This window comes from Acomys russatus, chromosome 4 (genome assembly GCF_903995435.1).
Source record: "Acomys russatus chromosome 4, mAcoRus1.1, whole genome shotgun sequence".
NCBI lineage: Eukaryota > Metazoa > Chordata > Mammalia > Rodentia > Muridae > Acomys > Acomys russatus.
Window position 1 is genome coordinate 49,327,600 of NC_067140.1, and position 22,622 is coordinate 49,350,221.

Consider the following 22,622-nt stretch of genomic DNA (forward strand, 5'->3'; position numbering starts at 1 on the left):
GACATCGTGGTCTTGATGACGTAATGAGATCAGGAGCCTTCCCAGGGTGACTGATGGCATGCCTTAGTCTTTGTGTATCAGTCTATGTATCTGTAACATGAGTTCAGTATCTGCTACCTCAAAGGTCACTATGATATTAAAGCACATAGCTCACTGTCCACTAAATAAAGCTGAGTATTGCTGATGTGCTTATTCAAAAACTCTAATAACCCTATTTGAAATAAGGACTGATAGATACAGATCCTGAGTGTATTAGATCCCTTTATCATTGTGATCAAATAGCTACAAGACAGGAAGGAAGGGCTTGCACTTGTTTATAGCCATCTTAGCAGAAGAAGCATGGTGGAAACATGCTGGAAACATCCATGGAAGTTTGAATAGATGGCAGATGTCTGCTAATATACCAATGGACTAGAAAGTGGAGAGAGGACAGGAAGTTTGGCTTGGGTATAAACTTGAAGGTATGACCCCAATGACTTACTTCCTCTAGCTAAGTGCCACCTCCTAACACTACCACAATTTCTCAAGAAAGTGCTACAGGCGGGTGACCAAGAATTCAAACACACGAGCCTGTGACAGGCATTTTACACTTAAATTGCAATAGTGAGCCTAAGTTAAGTGACCTATGCTGGGTGACAGGGCAAGGAACTCCCAGAGTAAATTTATAAATGAAACGTACTCTGGTGCCTCACATTTGACCATGTCCCCTGGAGGGGGAGACCTGGTGGCACTCAGAGGAAGGACAGCAGGTAGCCAAGAAGAGACTTGATACCCTATGAGAATATACAGGGGGAGGTAATCCCCCCCAGGAACAGTCACAGGGGAGGGGAATAATGGGAAAATGGGGGGGGGGGAGGAATGGGAGGATACAAGGGATGGGATAAACATTGAGATGTAACAAGAATAAATTAATAAAAAAAAACATAAAAAAAAAAAAAAGAAACTTATTTAAGTTTGAGGCTCTTCCCATCCAACAGACTCATGGGATTTAGTCATTTCTATCATTTCAACATGAAGTGAACCCTACGAGGCTCAGTTGTTTTCAGCAAAAGAATAGAGGGTGGAAGCCTTCACAAGTTACTCACCTGACCAAAGATGGAGGCCATCAAAGCCATACGAGTACAGGTCATCACCGACGCCGTTGCCTCCCCATCCTTCTCCACCTCCAGGGTATGGGGCGTAGCCTGAAGAGGAGGCCCAGCCCACCCGCAGATGTGTGGGCTCTGCTGTCAGGAAAGGGTCCACCTGGTCGATAATTAACTCAAAGTACCACTTCTTGTACTGAGGCGAGCCTTCAGCAACTCCCAGGAAGATGTTCGGTCTGATACTGAAATTAAACATTGGACAGGCTGCTTCTGCAGAGAGCAAACAACTGAAAAAAACAAGTTGAACCAGACCCAAGAGGAGGCACCAGCCCAATTAAACCTGGGCCAGAGAATTTTAATCATTTTACTCTGTTATTGTACAGCCTTTAGCAATTGGCTAAGCTCTTATTGGTAACTATGAGCACAGCAGTAACTTCTTATAAAATACAATTTTTTAAAGAAAATATTCAAGACAAGGCATTTATGGAATGCCAACCACCTGCCATCATGCTGTAAATGCTGCAAGGGATGTATGATCACGAATTTTTGTGTCTTTTTGTAAGGGAAATCACTTACACGATGTCCATCTCTGGTACACAGTCACTTTCAAACTAGCAGTTTTTGTTCCGTAAGCATAATTAATGCTTGAAAACATTAAGAAGTTATATTAGCCAACTTTGTTAAGGTTGAAAAAAGATGGTTAAAAGTATGAGACAGACAACTTAGGGTTCTCAGTGTTTAGATAATACTTGAAGAGAGAGACTCTTCCTGGGCCTGGGTATGTTCTATGTGAGATGGATACGTATAAATCAGGCTGTGTTAAGATATCTGTTAAGAAGAAGGATCTGGCTGGGCAGTGGTGGTGCACTGTAATCCCAGCACTCGGGAGACAGAAGCAGGCAGATCTCGGAGTTGGAGACCAGCCTGGAAGGAAAGAAAACAAAGGGAAGGAAGGAAAGCAAGAAGGAAGAGAAAAAGAAAGATCTGTGTTGTGGCCAAGGCCTGTGTGTGGCTCTGTACTTTGGAAGAAGGTTCTTCCCACACTACTGTAGATCAGAACATGGACCTACATGGAAAACTGAAACAGCACAGAAGGCCTGCCTGGTTCAGGCCCAGTGAGCTCACATGGGTCACATGCAGCCACATGTAGAGACCACTGTGTTGGAAATTTGGTTGGGCTTATATTGACCCTCACAGATACCAGTCAGGTAAAATGCTCATGTATCTTTGAATATGAGCAACTGTAGTAACAACTTGGGACACACATTTTATTAATGTGTTTTAGAACAATACTATATAAAACCATGAATATATCATGAAGGAATGACAGAGGTGAATTTATTTTTAAAGACAGGGTAAGCACAGGGCACTCAACAGTTCCTGCATCACAAATATGTCTGTCAGATAGACAAAAAGCTAAAGAGGATGCTCCAATAACATTTGTTGTTCAGGCAACAAACTGTCTGTGTCATCTTCTCATTTGGGAAGCTGCTAACCTGCACTCCCTGTATACTCAGATAATTAATTTTATTCCTTCTCAAGTCTCTGATGGAGTTGAAGACCAGATAGTTTAGTTTTATAGTTAAGCTTAGTTGTTTAGGGATTAAGATGTCTTTAGGTCTAGATAGATGTTTTAAGTTGATAATGAGGAGATATGATAGAGATTGATTTACATTCAGAATTTTAGATGCACCAAGATAGGAAAGATATTTTCTTCAAGGCTGCCCAATACAAATAGCCAAAACACTAAGAATGTAACATTTATATAATTCCTGATTGTTTCATGGTTCTTCTTACTGCAGGTAGTTTATTGTATATATGTGTAATAATAAAAATGTTTATGTAAAAAATAAAAAATTAAAAAATAAAACAAAATCGCTTTAATTATTAGAATGTACTTATCTTCCTTTCTTAGCTACTTTAAGGGAATTTTTGCAGAACTCCCCTAAATAAGCTGGAGAACATGGTCCTAGTCATAAAAAAAAGTGCCTCTGCTAGGTCTGATGTTACTTGCCTGACTTGTCACAAAGTGTGTTTTCTACCTAGAGAGACACTTGACATCTGGAATGACACTAGTGGCCTTACCTGGTGACATCATTAATTAGCCGTGTCTGCAGGAGCAGGTTCCTCCGGGGCAGCAGGTTGTCACAGATCAGATTCTGGTTGGCTCTTACTGCGACCCCATTGCAGAGACAGAGGGAGCACAGGACATCAAGGACCTGCAGGAGGACACACCCACCCTAGACCTCAGCTCCAAGAGAAGGTGGGCGTGCAATGTGCAGGACTTTATGATCTCTGCACACAAAGGTAGAAGGAGGCACGTAGGGCATGGATGAGCAATGTGTATAGGGAAAACTAGCCTGGAGCTAGAAGAGTCTTACTCAGGAGTGACTGATGCTGTAGAGGCTGCCGCTGCTTACAAAGTGAGGTTTGTTATCCTTCTAGACCCATGGCCTTAGTCTTGTCTCCATCTCTCCAGACTGTGCATGCCATCTGTGGTCAAATCCTATTACAGTGAGAGCCTAAACTATAGACACATACTGTGTATCCTGGGTCATTACAAGAGTCGGGTGAGATTCCTAAGGCGCCAAGTCCAGTCACTACTCACTTGTCCAGTCATTAAATCAAATGCTCTCCACGGGCCTTGTAATCCAGCTTTATACTCTCACCCAGCCCATGTGCTTTGCACTGAGGGTTAGTAGAGTGCTCAGGCATCTAGGAGTGACACTCAGAGGCCATATGCTTAGGCTCTGGAATGTAGCAGACGTGGGACCCTCAGGCAGCAGTGTAGACTCCTGTTCTTGGGTATCGTGCTGTGATATCATCACAGCACAATAAGATGTCTGCACATTCCTGGAAACCAGTGTTCAAAGTGTTTCACCTACTCTCTTCCTCTCATCTCGAAGCACAGCAAACCTGCAAGAGCCCGACTGAGACTTGCCACCAAGCCACTGTGGCTCTTTCCAGCTCCCTAGTAAGTGAAAATGGGCCCCTAACTTCACTTCTTCTCCATGCTGTCATCTCCCTTGCTCTATCTCACTGTGCCTGATCACCTTATATTCAGATCTGTGTTTGTACCATGGCAGAACAAATAGAGCTGGGGCAGGCACTACTCCTATTTCCTCTACATGGAGGAAAGGGAAAAGAGTCGATGAATAACAGCCACACTGTGGCGTCTGGCCATACTGACAGGGAGGTGGGCAAATACATTTTGGCCTTTTCAAGTGGCCACAGAAGACTCAGCACTTGATGAGACTGGATACCTTAAGGTTGTTGATAGCATGTGTGTCCATAATTCTCACCAACCAATTTTCCACCTGACTCTCTGAATGTCAATTTTGTTCTAGACAAATACGGAGCACATTTATGGGACAAACAGAAAGAGAAGCCCCAAGGCAGCTTTACAGGGCTTGCTTACCATTAGCACTCCATGACAGATATATGCTGTGAAAACTAGAATTCCAGAGGGTGATTTCTCACTCTGAGCAAAGAGCCATGGATGGCTAGAAAATTAAATACTTTCCATCTGGCCTATCATACCCTTTCATCTGTTTTCCTTGGAGTGATAGCTGCAGGAACCTCACTGTTATAGCCAGAGCAAATGCTGAGCTTAATTCATATACAATGGGAAAAGCAACGCGAGATAAAGACTCCATGAAACACACAGCCTGATAGATCAATGCCTCACCTATGAGCGGTTGACACCATAAAGATGCACCATTGGCAATGCTAGACTTTTAGATGACATTTCTTCATGCATAACTGGGGAATAGGGACACACTTATTTCTGAAAGTATTTAAATGGGTTGTCTTCAAGGAGAAGCAGATGTAGATGGGCCATTACTGTGCCACAAGAGCTCATAAGGCATCTTTCCTAGGTGCCATCTGTGTTTGGTCTCATCTCAGAATCGCTGGGGGGCTTGCTTGGAGGAGTAAATTCTTCTGAGTGTCCCCCCAGACTCTGTACCCATCTTTTCCTGAGCTGACAAGGAGGTCTACCTTGCAGGTATGTGGAGGTCACGTAACTGAGTGGTGGTGTCGACAAATCGGGTGGATGTAATGACATTCCCCGCCCCCCTACCTCTCCTCAGTGTTCTTTGTTCTCTTTCCATCTGTATATAGATCCAGTGCAGAACTTACAGCACCAGGGACTCCATTCTCAGATTCCTGGGCTGGCAGTGCTAACATCACCTGGTGCCAAGAGCCACCCTGCTAAGGGAGCTCACTAGGCATGTGGGCTGTCTAGGAGGTGATCCGGTATTCACAAGGTCTGTACTGTGATGCACCCCCAAACTGCTTCCAGCCTCTGACATGCTGTCAGGAGCCATTGATTTGGGGAAGTTTAGTAGGCATGAGAGATCTCTGGAGGTGATCCCGTATTTGCAAGGTCTGTATTGTGATGTACCCCAGAATTGCTTCCAACCTCTGACTATCCTGTTAATTGTGCTTTGTTGTATCTCTCTAAAATGTGGCATTGGAGCCAGGCATGGTGGCACATGTCTTTAATCTCAGCACCCAGGGAAGCAGAGGCAGCTGGATTAGTGTGAGTCTAAGGCCATCTTGGTCTACAAAGTGAGTCCAGGACAGCCAGGACTACAGCTACATTCGAGGCCAGCCTCATCTACAAAGCGAGTCCAGGACAGCCAGGGTTGCACAGAGAAACCCTGTCTCGAAAAACCAAAAGAAAAAACATGTGCCATTGGTGTGAACTGTTACTTTCTGGGTGTTGACCAGCTCTGATTGAGCAAAATTCCTACAGGTCTTGTTTGAGGATACTGTTTGTTGTTCAGGTGAGTTAATCCCTGATTATGGAATTCCTGATTTGATTCAAATAGTTTTAAAAGTTAAATTGTGTCAGATCTTCTAAAACAGCACTAGATAAATATTTTTGTGGATCTCCAGATGCCTCACTAAGGGATAACCTTATAGCCAATTTTTGGCTTTAGATAAGCCTCCACTGCAGATGGCACCAGGAATCCTGATATTTCACCATAAATATATGCAAGTTGATTTAAACTTCCCATGATCCCAAGTTGGAATGAAGCTACCTAGAGATGTCAGAATTTACTCTGTGTCTTAGAATGAAAGACAGATAAAATTATTGTGCTGAACTCATGATGAACTAAGAGATAGTGGGATAATGTATAGTTAGGCCAGTCCTAATTGATGTTGTACACTCTTGTAAGTTTCAGACCCTATTAACCTTAGACCCTGTCAATCTTCATCATTCTGAACTCAATATGAATTTATGTAATGGATACATAAATAAGAAATGATTACCTTTAAAATACGTAACCTGTTGTATTTTAGAATTCATCTGTTTTTATGATTAATTGTCCTCTTTTGACTCTGAGGTAAATCCCTTTTCTCAGAACTATAAGTACAATCAGCAACAATAAACAGTGTTGAGATTGGGAAACCTGACTTCAGTTGAAGTCAAGATGCCTAATTCCATCCACCTTTGCTCTTGAATGTATGTGTGTGAGTGGTTTATTTTCTCTCTCTTATTTCTTATTTCCTTGTAGATTAGCAAATAAGTTAGCAGACTCAGGACCACGAGCCTTCTCTGACTAATAAGCCCAAGTTAACATTAGCTTACTGGAGATCTCTGCAAGGAGGCCTATCTACAGATCAAAGAGCCTTCTTTTACGACCCCTGTGCAGTGTCTAGCCAGAAGCCGCTTTTACAGCCTCAGCCACAGGAAAATTGTGGTCAGTTTAAATTCTCCTCCTCAGTACAGTCCTCCGCCGCAGTACAGCCAGTCCCTAGAGAAGAAACCGTGGGCTCCCTTTCCTCTTTCTTTTTTCAATCCTGATCAGTTGCCTGAGCCATCAGCTCTGGCGACGCAAGAGATAAAGAGAGCCGCAGACGGGCATAACAAACAACCTGGGAGCTTGCTAGAGACAGAGATGCACAGAGTCCTCTGTTCTGTTTGCTTTTATCATCACCTACTGTGTAACTATGCCATAGTGTCCCACCCCAATTCTACGCCAAAGCCTTCATGTTATAAGAAATTCCAGCAATATCTAGATTTGTGAGCACACAGCAAGTAAAGAAGCCCTGAGAGAACGTGTGTCTCTGAACGGACACAGGATGGAGCCTTGCAAATGATGGGCGCTGGACTGGGATGTGAGCAAAAGCCCTGCATGGTGAACCACTGAACTCAGGCTTGTCATAAGGTTAGGCTTTCCTAATCAACGGCACATTTGCAGAACTATCATCATTTCCGTCATTGATACCTCACTTTGTCCAACAGCCATTCATTGACCTTTATCTCTTTCAGTCTATATGGGAAACACACCCTTATATGGGGGTGCTACTTTAAAGAAAAGAAATCCATATTATTTATATCAACACAAAAATTATTTAGATGTTTTATTGTCATTAGTCTTTATGTATAAAAGCAGATTTGCTTTAAAATGCAAAATATACCTAGTTTGTGATTTTTGTGTCACGTTATACCTTTGAAGAAGGAGTGTTTCCAGCCCCCTGAGATCAGATTTCTTCTCCCTGTGGATGAGAACTGAGTAGTTGGGAATCATTCTATGCTGCAGCGGCTGCCATGAAACAGCTGATTTTTGGAGCTCAGGAGCAATGGTGTGGGAGTTAATGATTTGTTTACTTACATTCTATCTTCCACCAACGCAAGCTAAACTTTTGATTCTGATTCATTCTTTCCAGGGACCAATGAGATTCCTATTCTACCATATATTTTTCTCACAAGTGACTCCAAATTAATGGCAAACAAAAATGATAATAAACATATTTATCTGTTACAAGTTTGAGTAGATTTAGGGCAAGTCTTTGGGGGAAGCCAGAGGATGAGTGCATCATCATTATTATTTTACTAATAAAAGCTAGCTCTGTGGGAAAATACAGGATAAGTGCTATAATTTTTAGCAATTATTCTTTTTGCTAAACAAATCAATGCTAGTGACAATATTTCTTTCCACTGACGTCCCCTTTTTCTGTAATATGAGCCATATTCACATGTACAGCCTCTCATTAATTCAAGGTGAGAGAAAAGTGGATTTGGCCTCTATTCACATACTAATTTTGTTTATTGGACTTTTGACAAGCATGTATGGATGCCTGTATTTTAAGTATATGAGTTTGACCCTGTAGTGATCATAGTGATAGTCTCTGTCATGAGGTAAGATAATGGGTACGAAAATATTCTGGGAAAATAACCACAGTGAAATGCAAATTCAATTGTTATCCATAAAAACGTATAAGAGTAGAGGGGAGGATATCAATTACAACTGGGATTTTAAAGTTTCATGAAGGAAATGGCATTTACATTACGTTTTGAAGAGTGAATACAAGTTTTACTCTTTACTGGGCAAGAGGAGAACATTGATAGGCCCTGGAAAAGTTGGACGTGAGGAGGTGCTGCTGCTGGAGCCACAAGAATAAAGTCACTGGGCGGCCAAAGGGCAGAGTGCTTTCAAAAAGGATGTAGTGACGCCTACAACCCATTTTTCTCATTTTCACCGAGATTGTGTTCTCTCCTTACAACTTTTGATCTCAGATAAGGCAAAGCTTCAGGCGAGGAGCAATGCTTTCTACAAAGCAACCCAGCTAACCACTTAAATAGGATAGAGAGGAAGTGGACATGAAATCATTGCTGTACTTACATCCAGTCTTGATTCTAAGCAAATGACTGGCAGTGCTATGGAACAAGAATGGATTCTCAACGTCTGCTATACACACAAACTCTTTAAAGACCATCTTTATAAATGATGGGGGGGGTGGTCTTCCAGCTTCTGTGTTAGCATATAGTGGCCTTTAATTGCAGGTGTTCCACTGGGAAGCGTAGCTGAGAGGCCCCTGGAAAACTGCTTACTATTCAGGGCCAATGTTCTGAACTTTCTGCCTCTGTCAAGTGGAAATAATAACAACACCACAGTAGAGGGGCATGATGACGTACAAAGAGGATGCATATGAACATAGAAATTGTTGCCTGTCATTCTATAAATGCAAAAGAAACACTATTTGTCATTGCCATCAACACATCATCTACAAAAGCTGACCACTCAGGTTTTCAAGACACTAGTGATCCTTTGAGCCTGAGCTTTTCTTTAATAAAGACTATGTAGTTACACTCATTCCACAAAAAAAATTATCAAATATAAAAGTAAGGTATCCTGTGTGAGACTTTGTTTTGAAAGAGAGTTTTGCTGTCTAGTCCCAGGCTAACCTCAAATGCATAGTTCTCCTGCCACTTTGGCTTACGAGACCTCAGTTTTCTCAACTGTGGATGGACAAAATAATTGTCAAGTTGTCATCAAATTCTATCCAATCAATGCTTTTTAGATATAAGGATGCTGGCTATTTTTTTGAGATGCTTTATGTGAAATCACTATAGCAAGGCTCTAAGGCTAAAAACAAAAACAAAACAAAAATCAAAACCAGGGCAGCCTTCCTTTGTTTAGCTTTTCTGTCTTCACTCTTAGATTATGTCCCAAGCCATACATCACTTCTATGCCTATCAATAATTCTCACTACATTTTGCCGATGGGAGGAACATTTTGGAATATACAGAAGCTGGACTGAGGTTCAAGCCTCATGCTTGCTTTTGATTTACCACATTCGAGAAAGCAATTACAGGCCCCACATATTTTTTCTTCTTTGCTAGGCAATTCTACAGATGTTAAGGACCATAGCTTTTCTGCTTCCTCAGGCCATTGCATATCATGTAGTCAGGCTGCATGCGCTCCTTTTTCTGGACTGAGACACATCCCAAAACATAGCTCTCTTCCCACCAAATGATGGTAGGAGAGAGCTAGGGACTAGGCTTCACCCTCTTTAATATGTGAAAACAGCGCTGTACCCCACATATCCCATCAAATCACCCACTGCTAAATTCATAGATTCTAGAGTGAGAGCCAATATTGTATGACTAGCCCTACAGAGGGATATGTGTTAAGGGCTAATGATGGTGGGCCAGGCTTGGGAAGCTAGGAAAACACAGATCATCTAAGAATCAGTGAGGCTGTCTGTCTCACAATGTGTCTACAGATTTTCAGGATCCCACTTTCCCAAAGCTTTTGTCAAAGTCAAGCAAGAGACCATGCATCATGCTCCGGCAGCATAGAACGGGTATTAGTGTGAGGGAAACAAAAGGCAGGAAAATAAACCATCAGGAGTGTCCCTTCTTCCACACTCACCTTGTGATTCCGCCCATGTTTATCCAGGAGGGAGATGATGGACTTGATGTGGCCCTCGGCAATCAGGTTTAAGGCTTCTGGGCTTTCAATCAAGATGCAGTGCAAGACCTCCAAGATACCTGCATGAATGTCATAACAATCATTTGCCCATTCAGCAAACTGAAGAACTGACCAAACATAAAAACCTGAGAGTAAAGGGAGTGTCCTAAGGGGCCAGAGTGACACAGTATATTGACTCCATTAAGCCTTCCCATCCAGAGGAGAGATGTATTCATGTCTGGTAGATTTCAGGGGCCCCTATAATTTAGAGGCAAGTTTAATTCAACACTAACTTGATCTTCTCCTTTTTTTTGGACAGTAACATGATCTTTGTCAAATACCGTAAAGTGGGATTCTTAAATTGAGAAAATCAGGTAATACTTCATTTAAATACGGATGATAAGCAGTTGCCCAATTTACTACATATTATAAAGATCATTCAAGTAATTTAGAAATATTTTGGCTTTATACTCAGATTAAGTGTTCTTTTTCCTAAGAACAGATATTAGTTGCTATTTTTGATGTCCTAGTATAGTTAATAAAGTATGATCTTGAGAAACAGAGTCTATTTGACTTCACTGGCACAGTGGATGGTTTTCTATGTCAAGACTGAGGGCCTAAGGTAAACTATTCCTGCAGCATGGCACATACAGGGTTAACATCATGATGGGAATCCAAGGGAAGTGGTTGGCCAAGAGCCTCACTGGTTTTATTTTTAAAAGTTCCTTGATTCTGTTTTATTCAATCAAGGTGTTCTTAACTTGTCCTGAAATATAATTTCACTAACAAAAGAAGACACCAGAGGAAGAGACACTTAAAATGATGTGAGCAGGACAGAGGTCCTGGGGGACCACCCATTGGCTGGTTTCCAGGAGCACCTGACATCTCTAGACTATAAGAAAAGCATGAAAACATTGCAGTTTCCCAGAGGACACCTACACCTGCCATGTGCACTCATTTCAGAAGAACTGCTCAGCCTTGCGGGGTGGTTATTTACCCATGATGGGCATGGGGCTCAAGTTCTCCCAGAGTCACCAGGAAGGACCCTAGATATGATAGGAAAGGCCACTTGGGGGTGGGTGGGTGGGTGGGTAAGAGAGGATCACTTACTCTTAAATTAAAGGTCATCCTTTAATTCTGCTAAGCCAACATGGAAAGGAGGGTTCATTCTAAGTACTCAAAGAATTGGAGAACAGGAAGAGGCCAGCGTTACTGGGTGGGAGTATGTGAAAGGACCAGGGAGTGAAGGCAAAAGCAAGGAGTGAAAAGTTAAACAAAGGAGGAAGGATTACAGAAGTCCAAGTTAGATTCTGTTAAATAAAGGCATAGTCTTGTCAAGAAGCTTTAATTTTTATTCTTCTTGTTGTTGTTGTTGAATTGATGACTTTTGGCCATCTAATGGAAAAGATTCTATTCTGTTTTCATCTTTACAGAAGGGGAAGAAATTGATCCTCCCCAGTTAAAAGTTTTCTTGTTTTGTTGTTGCCAATTCTTACCTGAGGAAGATTCTAGTCTGTCCAGCTTACTAATTAACCAATCAAGGTTATTGGAGAATTGAGCACAGTTGTTTCTGTTTCCGCGAATTAGAGCAGCTGAAACAGGAAAAAAAAGTCATCATGTAGACTAAAGGGCATAATGATGTGGTAAGAACTTGGTAAGCTGTTGAGGGATTAACAAGCCTAGCTCCTAAAAGGTCCTGAATGGAAGTCTCACCCTGTCTGGTCCTTTGATACATCTACATTCCTACATTTAAGAGATTTAAAAGCTATTGTTTACTCCCCAATTCACATGTATTTCTGCTGTGTATACTGGCTACATACAGTGGCATACGAACCTGGTTACCATGGCTGATGACTTCTAGCTCTAGTTTGGAAAGCACAATAAGCTACTAGTTAATAATGATTCACCAGATTAGAATAGAATATTTAACAAAGAAATTCCAAATCTCAAGCCAACATCCCATAAACCTTGCCTATCTCCCTTGGGAGATGCATGCGTACTCACCTAGCAACTTGTAGAGCAGGTTCAGGATTTCTTTCCAGGCTGTGCCATTCTCCTCCCTTATGATCCCTGCAAAGTGTGCTACACTATTGTAGATGTTTAAGCGATCAATGCAGTTCAATACCAGGGCCAACATTCCCTGAGAAAGAGAGTTGAGGAAGAGCTCAACACTCCTGATGAAAAAGGCACTATGGACCGTCCTCCTCCCGTATCTACCACCTCCTAAAACCGACAGTACGTCTATGGCAACAGATCTCCATGGTGCCCATAGAGCTGTTTTTCTTCTTAAAAACAAAATATGCATTTTTTATGCCTCATAGACTTAAATAACATTTATTTGTGGAATGAGTCAGCAGTCTCCTGTGACAGGTTTGTCCCCATGTGCTGTGTTTAACTCAGTCCAAGGACACAGAAGGGAAGAAGATGGAGTGTGAATGAGACACACACAGACTTGCCTTCCGTCTGATGGGAGGCAATTCTGACTCAGTCAAAATCTGCTCTGGCTAGAGCACCCATTTTCCTCCTCCTAAACCTCAAATTCAAAAACGTCTTTCATATTATGCTTTCATTATTTGTGTTTTTATGGATTTTCTGTGTGTCTCTGCATCTCTTTGATTTTCCTGTGCTCCCACCCAGGGGTGTGTGTGTCTTTGTTTATTTTGTCCAATTTTGTTTTTTTATTTTTAATTTTTCAATTGTCTTCTTGTTTTATAATAAGAGAGAGAAAGAAATGGTGTGGATTTGGGTGGGAGTGTGTGGAGGAGTTGGATCTAGGGGGAGTTGGGGGAGGGGTAACTATGATCAGAGTGTATTGTGTGAAAAAAAATCTATTTTCAATAAGAAATTTATATATTGGCACCAGACAACCATGTTCACTTTCCTTGTCCCTAGGTAGGGTTTAGAGACAATAAAATCTAAAGGGAATTTTCAACCACCTTTCTAGCATTTTTACAAGATGAAATCACCCCATGAAAACACTTGTGCCCAGGCAGTGCTAATGTGTAGGAGGACACGGTGGATATCTTCTCTGCAGGGTACATGCAGAAGGCCTCCAATCTACATAGATGTGAAGACCGAACAGCGATGGCTGTGTATTACACGTCCATAACTTTGGATGGATCTCCAGGCATAGATGCTGGGGAAGCCTACTACAGCCTAGTAGCACCAGATCATCATGGTCAAGTGCAAAGAAGGCTATGATTTGTCAATGGTCATCTGCAGGTAGGAACAGCATCAGAATGGGCTGAGCCTCAGGACACTGAACTGCCATTTAAGGTTTCCCTCACATTCAGTCCCTATTGTGGAGACTTAGACGCTCACTGGCTAATAGCAGATACACCATCATCTGTAGCTTTCAAACCTGTTTTCCAGACATCTCTGTTGTGGCAGAATATAAGCATTTGCATTTTAAAAACTGGTTTCCTAGGTAATTCTGATGTCTCCCAAAATTTGTGGATCACAACCAACAATATGCTGTAACAAGCTGATTTATTGTATATGGGTTCTGGATATAAATGTGCAACAAAGCATCATGTCCTAAACAGTTTAAATGGGCCAACCATCACTAATATACCAGTGGTGGTTGTCAGGAATGCCAAGCCCTAGTAAATACTTTTCTTTTCAGGCTCTGGGAAGCTTCTTATTCTCCAGTCTGCTCATAAATATGCATATGCCTATAGACAAAGCTAAACCACAGCCAGAGGAATATTTCAGCTCTGAACACAAAGAGAATCAACCAACCAACTAAACAACCAAACAACCAACCAAACAACCGACTAAACAATCAACCAACCAACCAACCAACCAACTAACCACCTAAACAACCAACCAACCAACTAACCACCTAAACATCCAACCAACCCATCAATCTTCCTCCCTCCCCTCCACCCTCTCTGGGCTTACCTCCTCCTTGAAAAGATTCTGTCTGTTTTTGAGTGAGCGGAGCTTGTTCTGTTTGTCTTCATGTTGCATCTCCTCCTCTGGTGGCTGGAAGTAGGCAATCAAGTCGTGTAGGGTCTGCAGGACTTCTTCTATTGGCAAAGCCACAGGGGCAGCTGTGCGGTTGTTTCCACTAAAAAGCCATGAGATGACACTGCTCAGGCACCAGGTACCAGCAGGGCCCTGACTAAGGTCTGCTGAATCCTCACTCCTTCCCAGCACAGTGAACCACTTGCTGAGGTAGCCATTGTACCAACAACCACAAGATGCAGTTTGCCCAGCAGCACAGCAGCAGGAGACAATATCTGTATTCATTTAAAGCTATTTCATAAACATGGAGACATGATTCCTTTTGGTACATTTATTTTCAAGCAACTTACTTAATACTTTTTTTTAAAGAAAAAAAGAAGACAGACAGGGCCTCTTACTGGAACCTGGGGCTTGCAGATTAGGTGAGGCTGCCTGGTTACCAAGCCCCAGCATGTGAAGATCTCTACCTCTCCAGTGCTAGGATTACATGTACATAACCCTGTGGGTAGGCTCATGTGATTTTTGACAAAGGTGCCAAGGCCATTTGATGGGGGAATGGTAGTTTTTTAAGCATGGGACAATCTGATATCCTTGACATCACTATGTAGCCAAGGCTAGCCTTAAACTCAGGGTCTTCCTGGTTCTGCTTCCTGAATGCTGGGACTGCAGCATGTAACACTAGGGACAGTTATTTTTCTCCTTTTCTTTCTTCTTTCTTGTGTGGTATGTGTATTTGTATGTGCATGTGTGTGAGTGTATGTGTGTGTGCATGCATATGTGTGTGTGTGTGTGTGTGTGTGTGTGTGTGTGTGTTCACTTATATAGAAACATGTAGAGTCAAGATGCTGACATCGGGATTTTTTTTTCCTCAATCACTTTTGGCCCCATTTTCTGAGACAGAGTCTTTCACAGAACCTGAAGTTCACTGTTATGGCTAGACTGGCTTTCCAGCAAGGCCCCAGGACCTACCTGTCTCTGCACCCTCTTCCCACACTACAGTCCTACGGTGATAGTCATTCACTGCCACAACCAGATTTTATGTGGCTGCTGAGGATGTGAACTTAGGTCCTTATTTTTATACAGAGAGCACCTATTCCCTAAGCTGTCTCCCCAGTCACCATTAAGAAAATGAGACAAAGGGCTGGAGAGATAGCTCAATGGTTAAGAGGACTGGCAGCTCTTCCAAAGTATCCAGGTTTGATTCTCAGCACCCATATGGCAGTTTACAACCATCTTTAACACTAGTCCCAGAGGATACAATGTAATATTTTGGCCTCTATGGGTACCAGGCATGTATCTAATGCACAGATATACATGCAGGCAAAACATATATATATATATATATATATATATATATATATATATATATATATATATATATTAAATTAAACTTTAAAAAAATAAAAAGAAAATGAGAAGAAAAACAGATTAGAATACAATACTTGTAAATCATAACATTTGTTAAATGACTTGTACTAGCAAGTTCACTGAACTCAGAAATCTCAATTAGAAGACAAATGATTTAATTTTTAAGAGGCAAACACATTTGATTACACTGCACCAAAGAAGATGTATGAATGACCAGGAAGTACATGAAAAGATATTTGATACCATTATTCATTCTGGAAATGCAAATGCACACCATTCCACTTCATCTACATAATGGCTACAATCAAAGCATCAGATAGCAGCAAGATAGGCAAGGATGCAAGGGAAAATGGAACTTCATTCATTTATGAGGGGACTACAAAGGATATACACCTCCTTGGGAAACAGTTCTTTCAGTTTCTCAAAAGGTAGACATGCCCCACATGTCAATGTGTGCCTGAAATGCCTGGAGGCTGAGGCAGGAGAGGCAGGAGCCCAAGGTTATGGTGAGCAATACATAAGGAAGCTGTCTCTGGGATATAATAAACAGGTCTGGGGCTATAACTCAGCTGGCAGAGTCCCTGCCTGGCAGGTGTAAGGTCCTGAGTTCAATCACCAACACAGTGAGAGAAATGGGGCGGGGAGAGAGAGAGAGAGAGAGAGAGAGAGAGAGAGAGAGAGAGAGAGAGAGAGAGAGAGAGAGAGAGAGAGAACAAAAAACCCTGACAAAAACAAAATATGGGATATCGATTCAACAGACTATTCATCATCTTTGAAAAGGAATGAAATTCTAATAGATGAAGGAAACATTAAAATCATTTTGCTATGTGAAATAAGGCATATACAGAAAGGGCTGATATTATGAAATTTCACTTATATGAAGTACTTAGAATGGTAGAATACATAGACATCAAAAGAAGAATAGGGTGACTATTTAATTGGCACAAGTTTACAGTGTGCTATGATGGAGTATGGGGATAGTTACACAACAGTAACATTCACTCAAAGCTACTGTGAAGGGCACCCAGGAATGTGGAAAACAGAACTGGGAGACGGCTCTGTGAGTAAACTGCTTGCAGTGCAAGAGAGAGGACTTGCATGGGGATTCCCAGTACCTATACAAAAGCCAGTCATCACGGTGAGTGACGCAACCCACACACTGGGTGGTGGGAGCAGAGACCAGTCTAGCCAGTCAGCAAGTTCCACCATGTTCAGTGAGAGAGTGTCTTCAAAAATATGGAGGAGGACAATAGAAGAAGACACCTGACATTGGCTTCTGGATTTCACACAAGAATATGCAGAAGTGTCTACCTGAATACCTGCATATGGCATCACACACACACATACACACACACACACACACACACACACGCACATGTGCGCGCGCGCACACACACACAGACACACACACACACACACACACACACACGAGACAGACAGAGATAGAGATGAAAGAGAAAGAGAGAGATAAAAGCATATACCTGAGATTTTCTATACTGATATCTCTAGAAACACTACTTTTAAAATAATAAATGGAAATAATTCATGGTTCAACTGCTAAATATAAAATGTCTATCCACTTCTCTACAGATAAATTTATGTATACATACATGTATACTTTATACATAGACACACATGTAAGAATTCAGATACTGTTTAGCAATTTAAAAAAGACAAAATGAGCCAGGTGCAGTGGCACACGCTTGTGATCCCAGAACTCTGGGAGGCAGAGACAGGCGGATCTATGAGTTTGAGGCCAACCTGGTCTACAGAGTGAGTCCAGGACAGCCAAGGCTACACAGAGAAACCCTGTCTTGAACACCAAACCAAACAAAACAAGTAAAAAAAAAAAAAGACAAAAATAATGAACTGCAAAAATACAGTGCTGGGTAAAAAGGGAAGATTCAAAGAATAATGTATCTTATTTAATCAATTTAATGTTTTTAGTCAAGACAAAGCAGAGCTGAGGGTGGAAGCTAGATTAAATTTCAGTAGGCATAAGACATTGTAGGGAAATGGAACTATTCTAAAATTTAATTGTGACAATCACTGCACACAGCTCTGCAAATATAGTAAATCTCATTGAATCATATACTTATGAGAGTGAGTTTTATGATATATAAACTTTACCTCAATAAAGCTGTTTAAAAACAATTTTCCCATTGTCACTCTTGGAACCCTCATTAACTACATAATAACAGTTTTATTGAAATATTAATTCATATCTCATATAAGCTCACATTTAAAGGACCTAATTCAGTGGCTTGATGATGTTCAGTGTCTTCATAGTTATGCAAACCTAAACAGTTCCAGAACTTTTCCATTAGCTCACTTCCCTACCCCCAATCAGTCATCCTCTAACTCTCATTAGCAATTCATCTCCTTTCTGTGTCCTTAGATTTACCCATTCAGGCCAGGTAATGAGGCCACATAGTGGCTCCTTCCTGGTTAGGTTCTTTCACTTAACACGCTTTTGATCATGCCTATGTGAACAAAAGGCAAAAGCAACTTTGTTGGTTCTGAACATACTCTGGTTATGGTTTGCGCTGATACCATATTCTATCTTACAGATAGGGCAGATTTTATTTATCTTGTAAATGGATAAACATTTGGGTTATTCCTACACTGGAGCTATTATGAATAGCACCGCTATGAGTATTTATGAACATTTTGCTTGATCAAATGTTTTCAGTTTTCTTGTGCGTATATGTAGGAGTCGAATTGATGGGTCCTGTAGCAACTCTTATATTAAAACGAAGCTCCTTCTAGATTATTTTCCAAAGTAACTGCTCTATTTTATGCTCCCACCAGCAGTGAAGATTCCAGTATACTTTATCCTACATTTCTTAATTAACATGTATCTTCGTGGGTATAGGAGGTGTTTCCCTATGATCTCTGTTGTCATTTTCCTCATGGTTAAAGATTCAAAGTGAACATCTTTTAATGTGTTAATTGGTCATTTGTATATAATGTTCTAAGAAATTTAATTCACATCCTTTGACTTTTTAAATCAGTTGTTCTTTATCACTGAAAGTTACTGTTCTTTCTCCTAGATAAAAATCCCTTCTCAACTGTATGATTTATGAATGTTTTCTTCCTTTATGTGAATTGCCTCATCTCACTTCATTGCATCCTTTGCCAGTGAAACCACTTACAAATTTCAACAAAGTCCGCTTTATTTGTTTTCTCTTTGTTGCTTTTGTCTTGTTATTCTATTCAAGAAACCATGTCCTAGTATAAAGTTGTGAAAATTTATGCCTATGCCTTATTAATATTTTACAGTGTTTGTTCCCATATTTAGATCTTTGATTCATTGACAACTAATTTTTGCATGTGAGGTTAAAGCTGTTGACTTTAAAGAAAAGTTCTTGCCAAAGGTTGGGAGACCTGGGGGACAGATAAGAAAACCAGCCACCTCAAGGGTTGACAGACAACATGAAGGATGTGTTTGCATGCAGCTTTCTCTCCATTAACCAATGGAGTAAATGCAAAATGAAGGGATACAAAGTGATCTAGACATTACCATTTATAAAAATGAAATACTATCCACTCCCCATTCTTCCTTTTGCAGAGCATACCTTAGACACTTCGACATTAATAGCTATTTTTGACCATGCAGATGAAGAAACTTGCTCAGCCAGTTGTCTCAATTGTGACTGAATGGTACAATCATCAGGTAGGCTTCAATGAAGTACTGACATTTGGCTTTTTGTTGTTATTTTTGTGACAGCAGCTCATTATGTAGCCCAGGCTGACCTGCAATTAAATCCTCCCACCTTTGCCAGTTAGTACACAGATTAAAGCCTGGACCCTGTTAACTACGGGCTCTGGGATCTTCAGACTTTTGAGGAAGTTGGATTAAGACACAGCCTAGAAACCATAGCGTTAAATGCTGTCCCAATGAACCTAACACCTAATTAGCCAAGGTTGAGAGTTTTACTCCAGGGAATGGCTTCTTAGACTTTCGGACATATAGGCAGGCATCAACTAGGCAGTGGTTCTTAACCTTCCTAGTGCTATGGTCCTTTAATAAAGTTCCTTGTATTGTGGTGACCACCCCCCCAAACCATAACATTACTCTGTTGTTACTTCATAACTGTGGTTTTGCTACTGTTATGAATCATAATATAAATATACGATATGCAAGATATCTGATATATGAGCTCAAATGGGGTCATGACCCACAGGTTAAGAACCTAGGCAAACATAACTTGATGCCTCTGACTCCCTGGATACTTGATTCGGTTGATCTGAGGTAAAAGCTGACAGTATATATGTTGAACAGATTTGTGTGTAGAGCTGCTGAGCTGGTCCAGGAACCTGTGGAAGGGGCTAAGGCAGCAAGAGAGAGGGAACTTCCATCCAAGAGGTGGGTTTGTTTTCCCCTAAGCTAACAGGATAGTCTTACAATTATCAGAAGGAGGAGTAACAGTTTATTCTTGTCTACAGCAGTGGCTTAGCCACGCCCAGTAGTCACTTACTTATAGCAGTGGCTTAGCCATGCCCAGTACTCACTCACAGTAGTGGCTTAGCCATGGGCAACACTCGCTCTACAGCAGTGGCTTAGCCACAGCCACTCTTTTAGCTTGCAGTGTTTTAATTGCAAGAAAAGTAAAAGTAATTGTGTTAAGAGCTCTTATTTTATGCCAACGCAGCTTCTACCCGCTTGTCTTGAAAGAGATTTTTCGACAAGGGAATAATGGCTTGGATCACTGTATTGATTACGGCAAGATTGGTTCCCCACAGTAATTGATTAAAAATATCCTGTATTCTGTTTGGGCAACATGCTGAGCCTGAAGGGTTTACCATCTAAGCAGGTAATTCAGCTATTTCTCCCAGCTACAGCCCCAGCCAAAGTTGGCTAACTCAAGGCTTCCACAGCAAATGAAAAAATTCTGATACACAAACCCTTTCTAAATAGTCTGGATGTGGGTCAGTTTCTCTCTATCCCTTTGTTCCCCTATATTCTATGAATAGAAAGGAATTGAAAGAAAACCTGACTTTTTTTTTTTTTACTCTTTGCTTTTCATTTTACCTTAGATATGCTTTGCACTAATTAATTATCAATCATTCATTAATCCAAGCAACTAGTGTGGCTTTGGCATGTTGGGTAATGAGTAAAGCTGGTAGATTACCTATGTGGCAGATAAAATTTGTCCTAATCTCTCTGGGGAAAAAAAAAAAACCAAACCTAAATGGTGATTAATGTCTTCCTCAAAACATTCCTGGTATCAAAAGGAGATAGATGGGTGGGTGGGTCCGGAAGAGAAAGAGGAAGGGCAAAGTACCTGACGAACTGGCTGAATAAGGCTGTTGTGTTCCGGATGATGCGAGCAGCCTGGGACTCCTCCTGCTGACATCTCTGCAGTGTTAATCCATCATCCATGTGGCCTTCCTGATGGAGTATGACCTACCCAGAGGGCATGGGAATAACTCCAGGTTACACATTACTTCACTGTTGGGCCACCCACCTTTTCTGTAGTGTTTTCTTATTATTCTTTTCCCTAGCCAAGCTCCCCTGAGTCCATTTTGTAAATGGGACATTAACAAAGTTATTTTGCCCATATGCCACATTACTGACTTGTGAATTATTCCCACAACCTGGTAGTTTGATGAGAATGAAGTTTTATGTGCCACAGTGGTATGAACTACAATAAATTCCCTGGGCCTCGATAGCCAATTTGAAGGAGGGAAAACATACTTTTATAATAGATTTTTATTTTCCCTTAAAAATGAACACAGAAGCTTACCCTTGGGGATGGAGAAGGTCCCCTGTGTTACCTATGGAGGACCCTTCTCCGTCATATGTAAATCAGGCAAGAACAATCAAAGCAAAATTCTCTCCTGGGATCAGGCTTGGCTTTCTCTCCTGAAGCACAACTATGGTGAGTCAGTTATGCGGCAGATGGGCCAGGGAAAGCGGATTAAGGTGGGAGTATGCTTCTTAGGGAGGTGACCTCAGGGAATGGCCTCTCATATCAGGTGCCAGCTGACGGACTTTTGGGTAAGTTACTTGAATTCTCTGTTTCCAGTTCACCCTTTGCAAATGTGTGTTTATCTTTCAGGGCTGTTTGCGTTTTGGGTGATTTGCCTATAAGTTAAAATGACTCCTAGAAAGTAAAGGGTGCTCAAGGGATGTTGTTTATTACATGGACAATAGTTACGGATCTTTGGCCTGTTATTAAGAGGCTCTGTGAACTTACTGATCACCCGGCACATCATGGTATATCTTGGTCAAAGCTAGCAGCTTTTGCATCTGGCTAGCTTTTCCTCTTAACATGGTCCAGTATGTGAACATAGTAAGCAGGGTGCAAAGGTCAAATCCTGACCTAAATTCCCGAGCATGGCAACAGGAAAGTAAGGAGAGACCATGTAGGGTGTTGGAGTTCAGTCTGTGTCTCAGGATTTTTAGTTTAAAACCAAAGCTTATTTTCCTTTTCATGTTGAAATCTCTTATATTTTTCTTCTTTTAGCCATAGCCTACTATAATAAATTCACATAAGAAGTAGGATAAGGCTCTCCTCAAAAATAAACTTTTCATTCCATGTGCATAATGATTAAGCATCACACTGGATGCCTAGGGATTGGACTCTCTAGCTTTTAAGCAGTATTACTCTTTCAGACCTTCCTGGCATCTGGTTAATGATGTGCAATTTAGCAATACTCTTCTACTACGTATGCTTTGTGTAGCTCCCAGTTTTGTGGTCTTGAAAGATAAATATCCCTAGGATTTGTTCAGATAACATGCAAGTTGGAGAGACAGACAAGAAGGAAATAGGACTGATTGATCTCCATGTCCAGGTCCTTAGATTATGATTCCCATGGAGGGACCCACACTGCAAGAGTGTGGTAAAGGGACCACTCCTTTTTAACATGAACTACTATTTGTCAATTTCTTCATGTGGTTGTCCTACCTGGGTTTTATTAATTTCATATAGATCTGGACATCTTCAAGGCAAAATTTAACCTATTCTTATGAAACAGCATTGTC

The 22,622-nt window shown here is 41.2% G+C and overlaps 1 protein-coding gene across 1 annotated transcript in view; it reads right to left on the minus strand.

The window, feature by feature from the left end:
• Ryr3 (ryanodine receptor 3) overlaps positions 1-22,622 on the minus strand; it is a 532,014-nt gene that overhangs the window by 251,551 nt on the left and 257,841 nt on the right. The window contains 7 exon segments of the mRNA XM_051144331.1: positions 1,086-1,327; positions 3,171-3,304; positions 10,256-10,374; positions 11,791-11,886; positions 12,299-12,434; positions 14,198-14,366; positions 20,920-21,041. Coding sequence (XP_051000288.1) covers positions 1,086-1,327; positions 3,171-3,304; positions 10,256-10,374; positions 11,791-11,886; positions 12,299-12,434; positions 14,198-14,366; positions 20,920-21,041 — 1,018 coding nt within the window.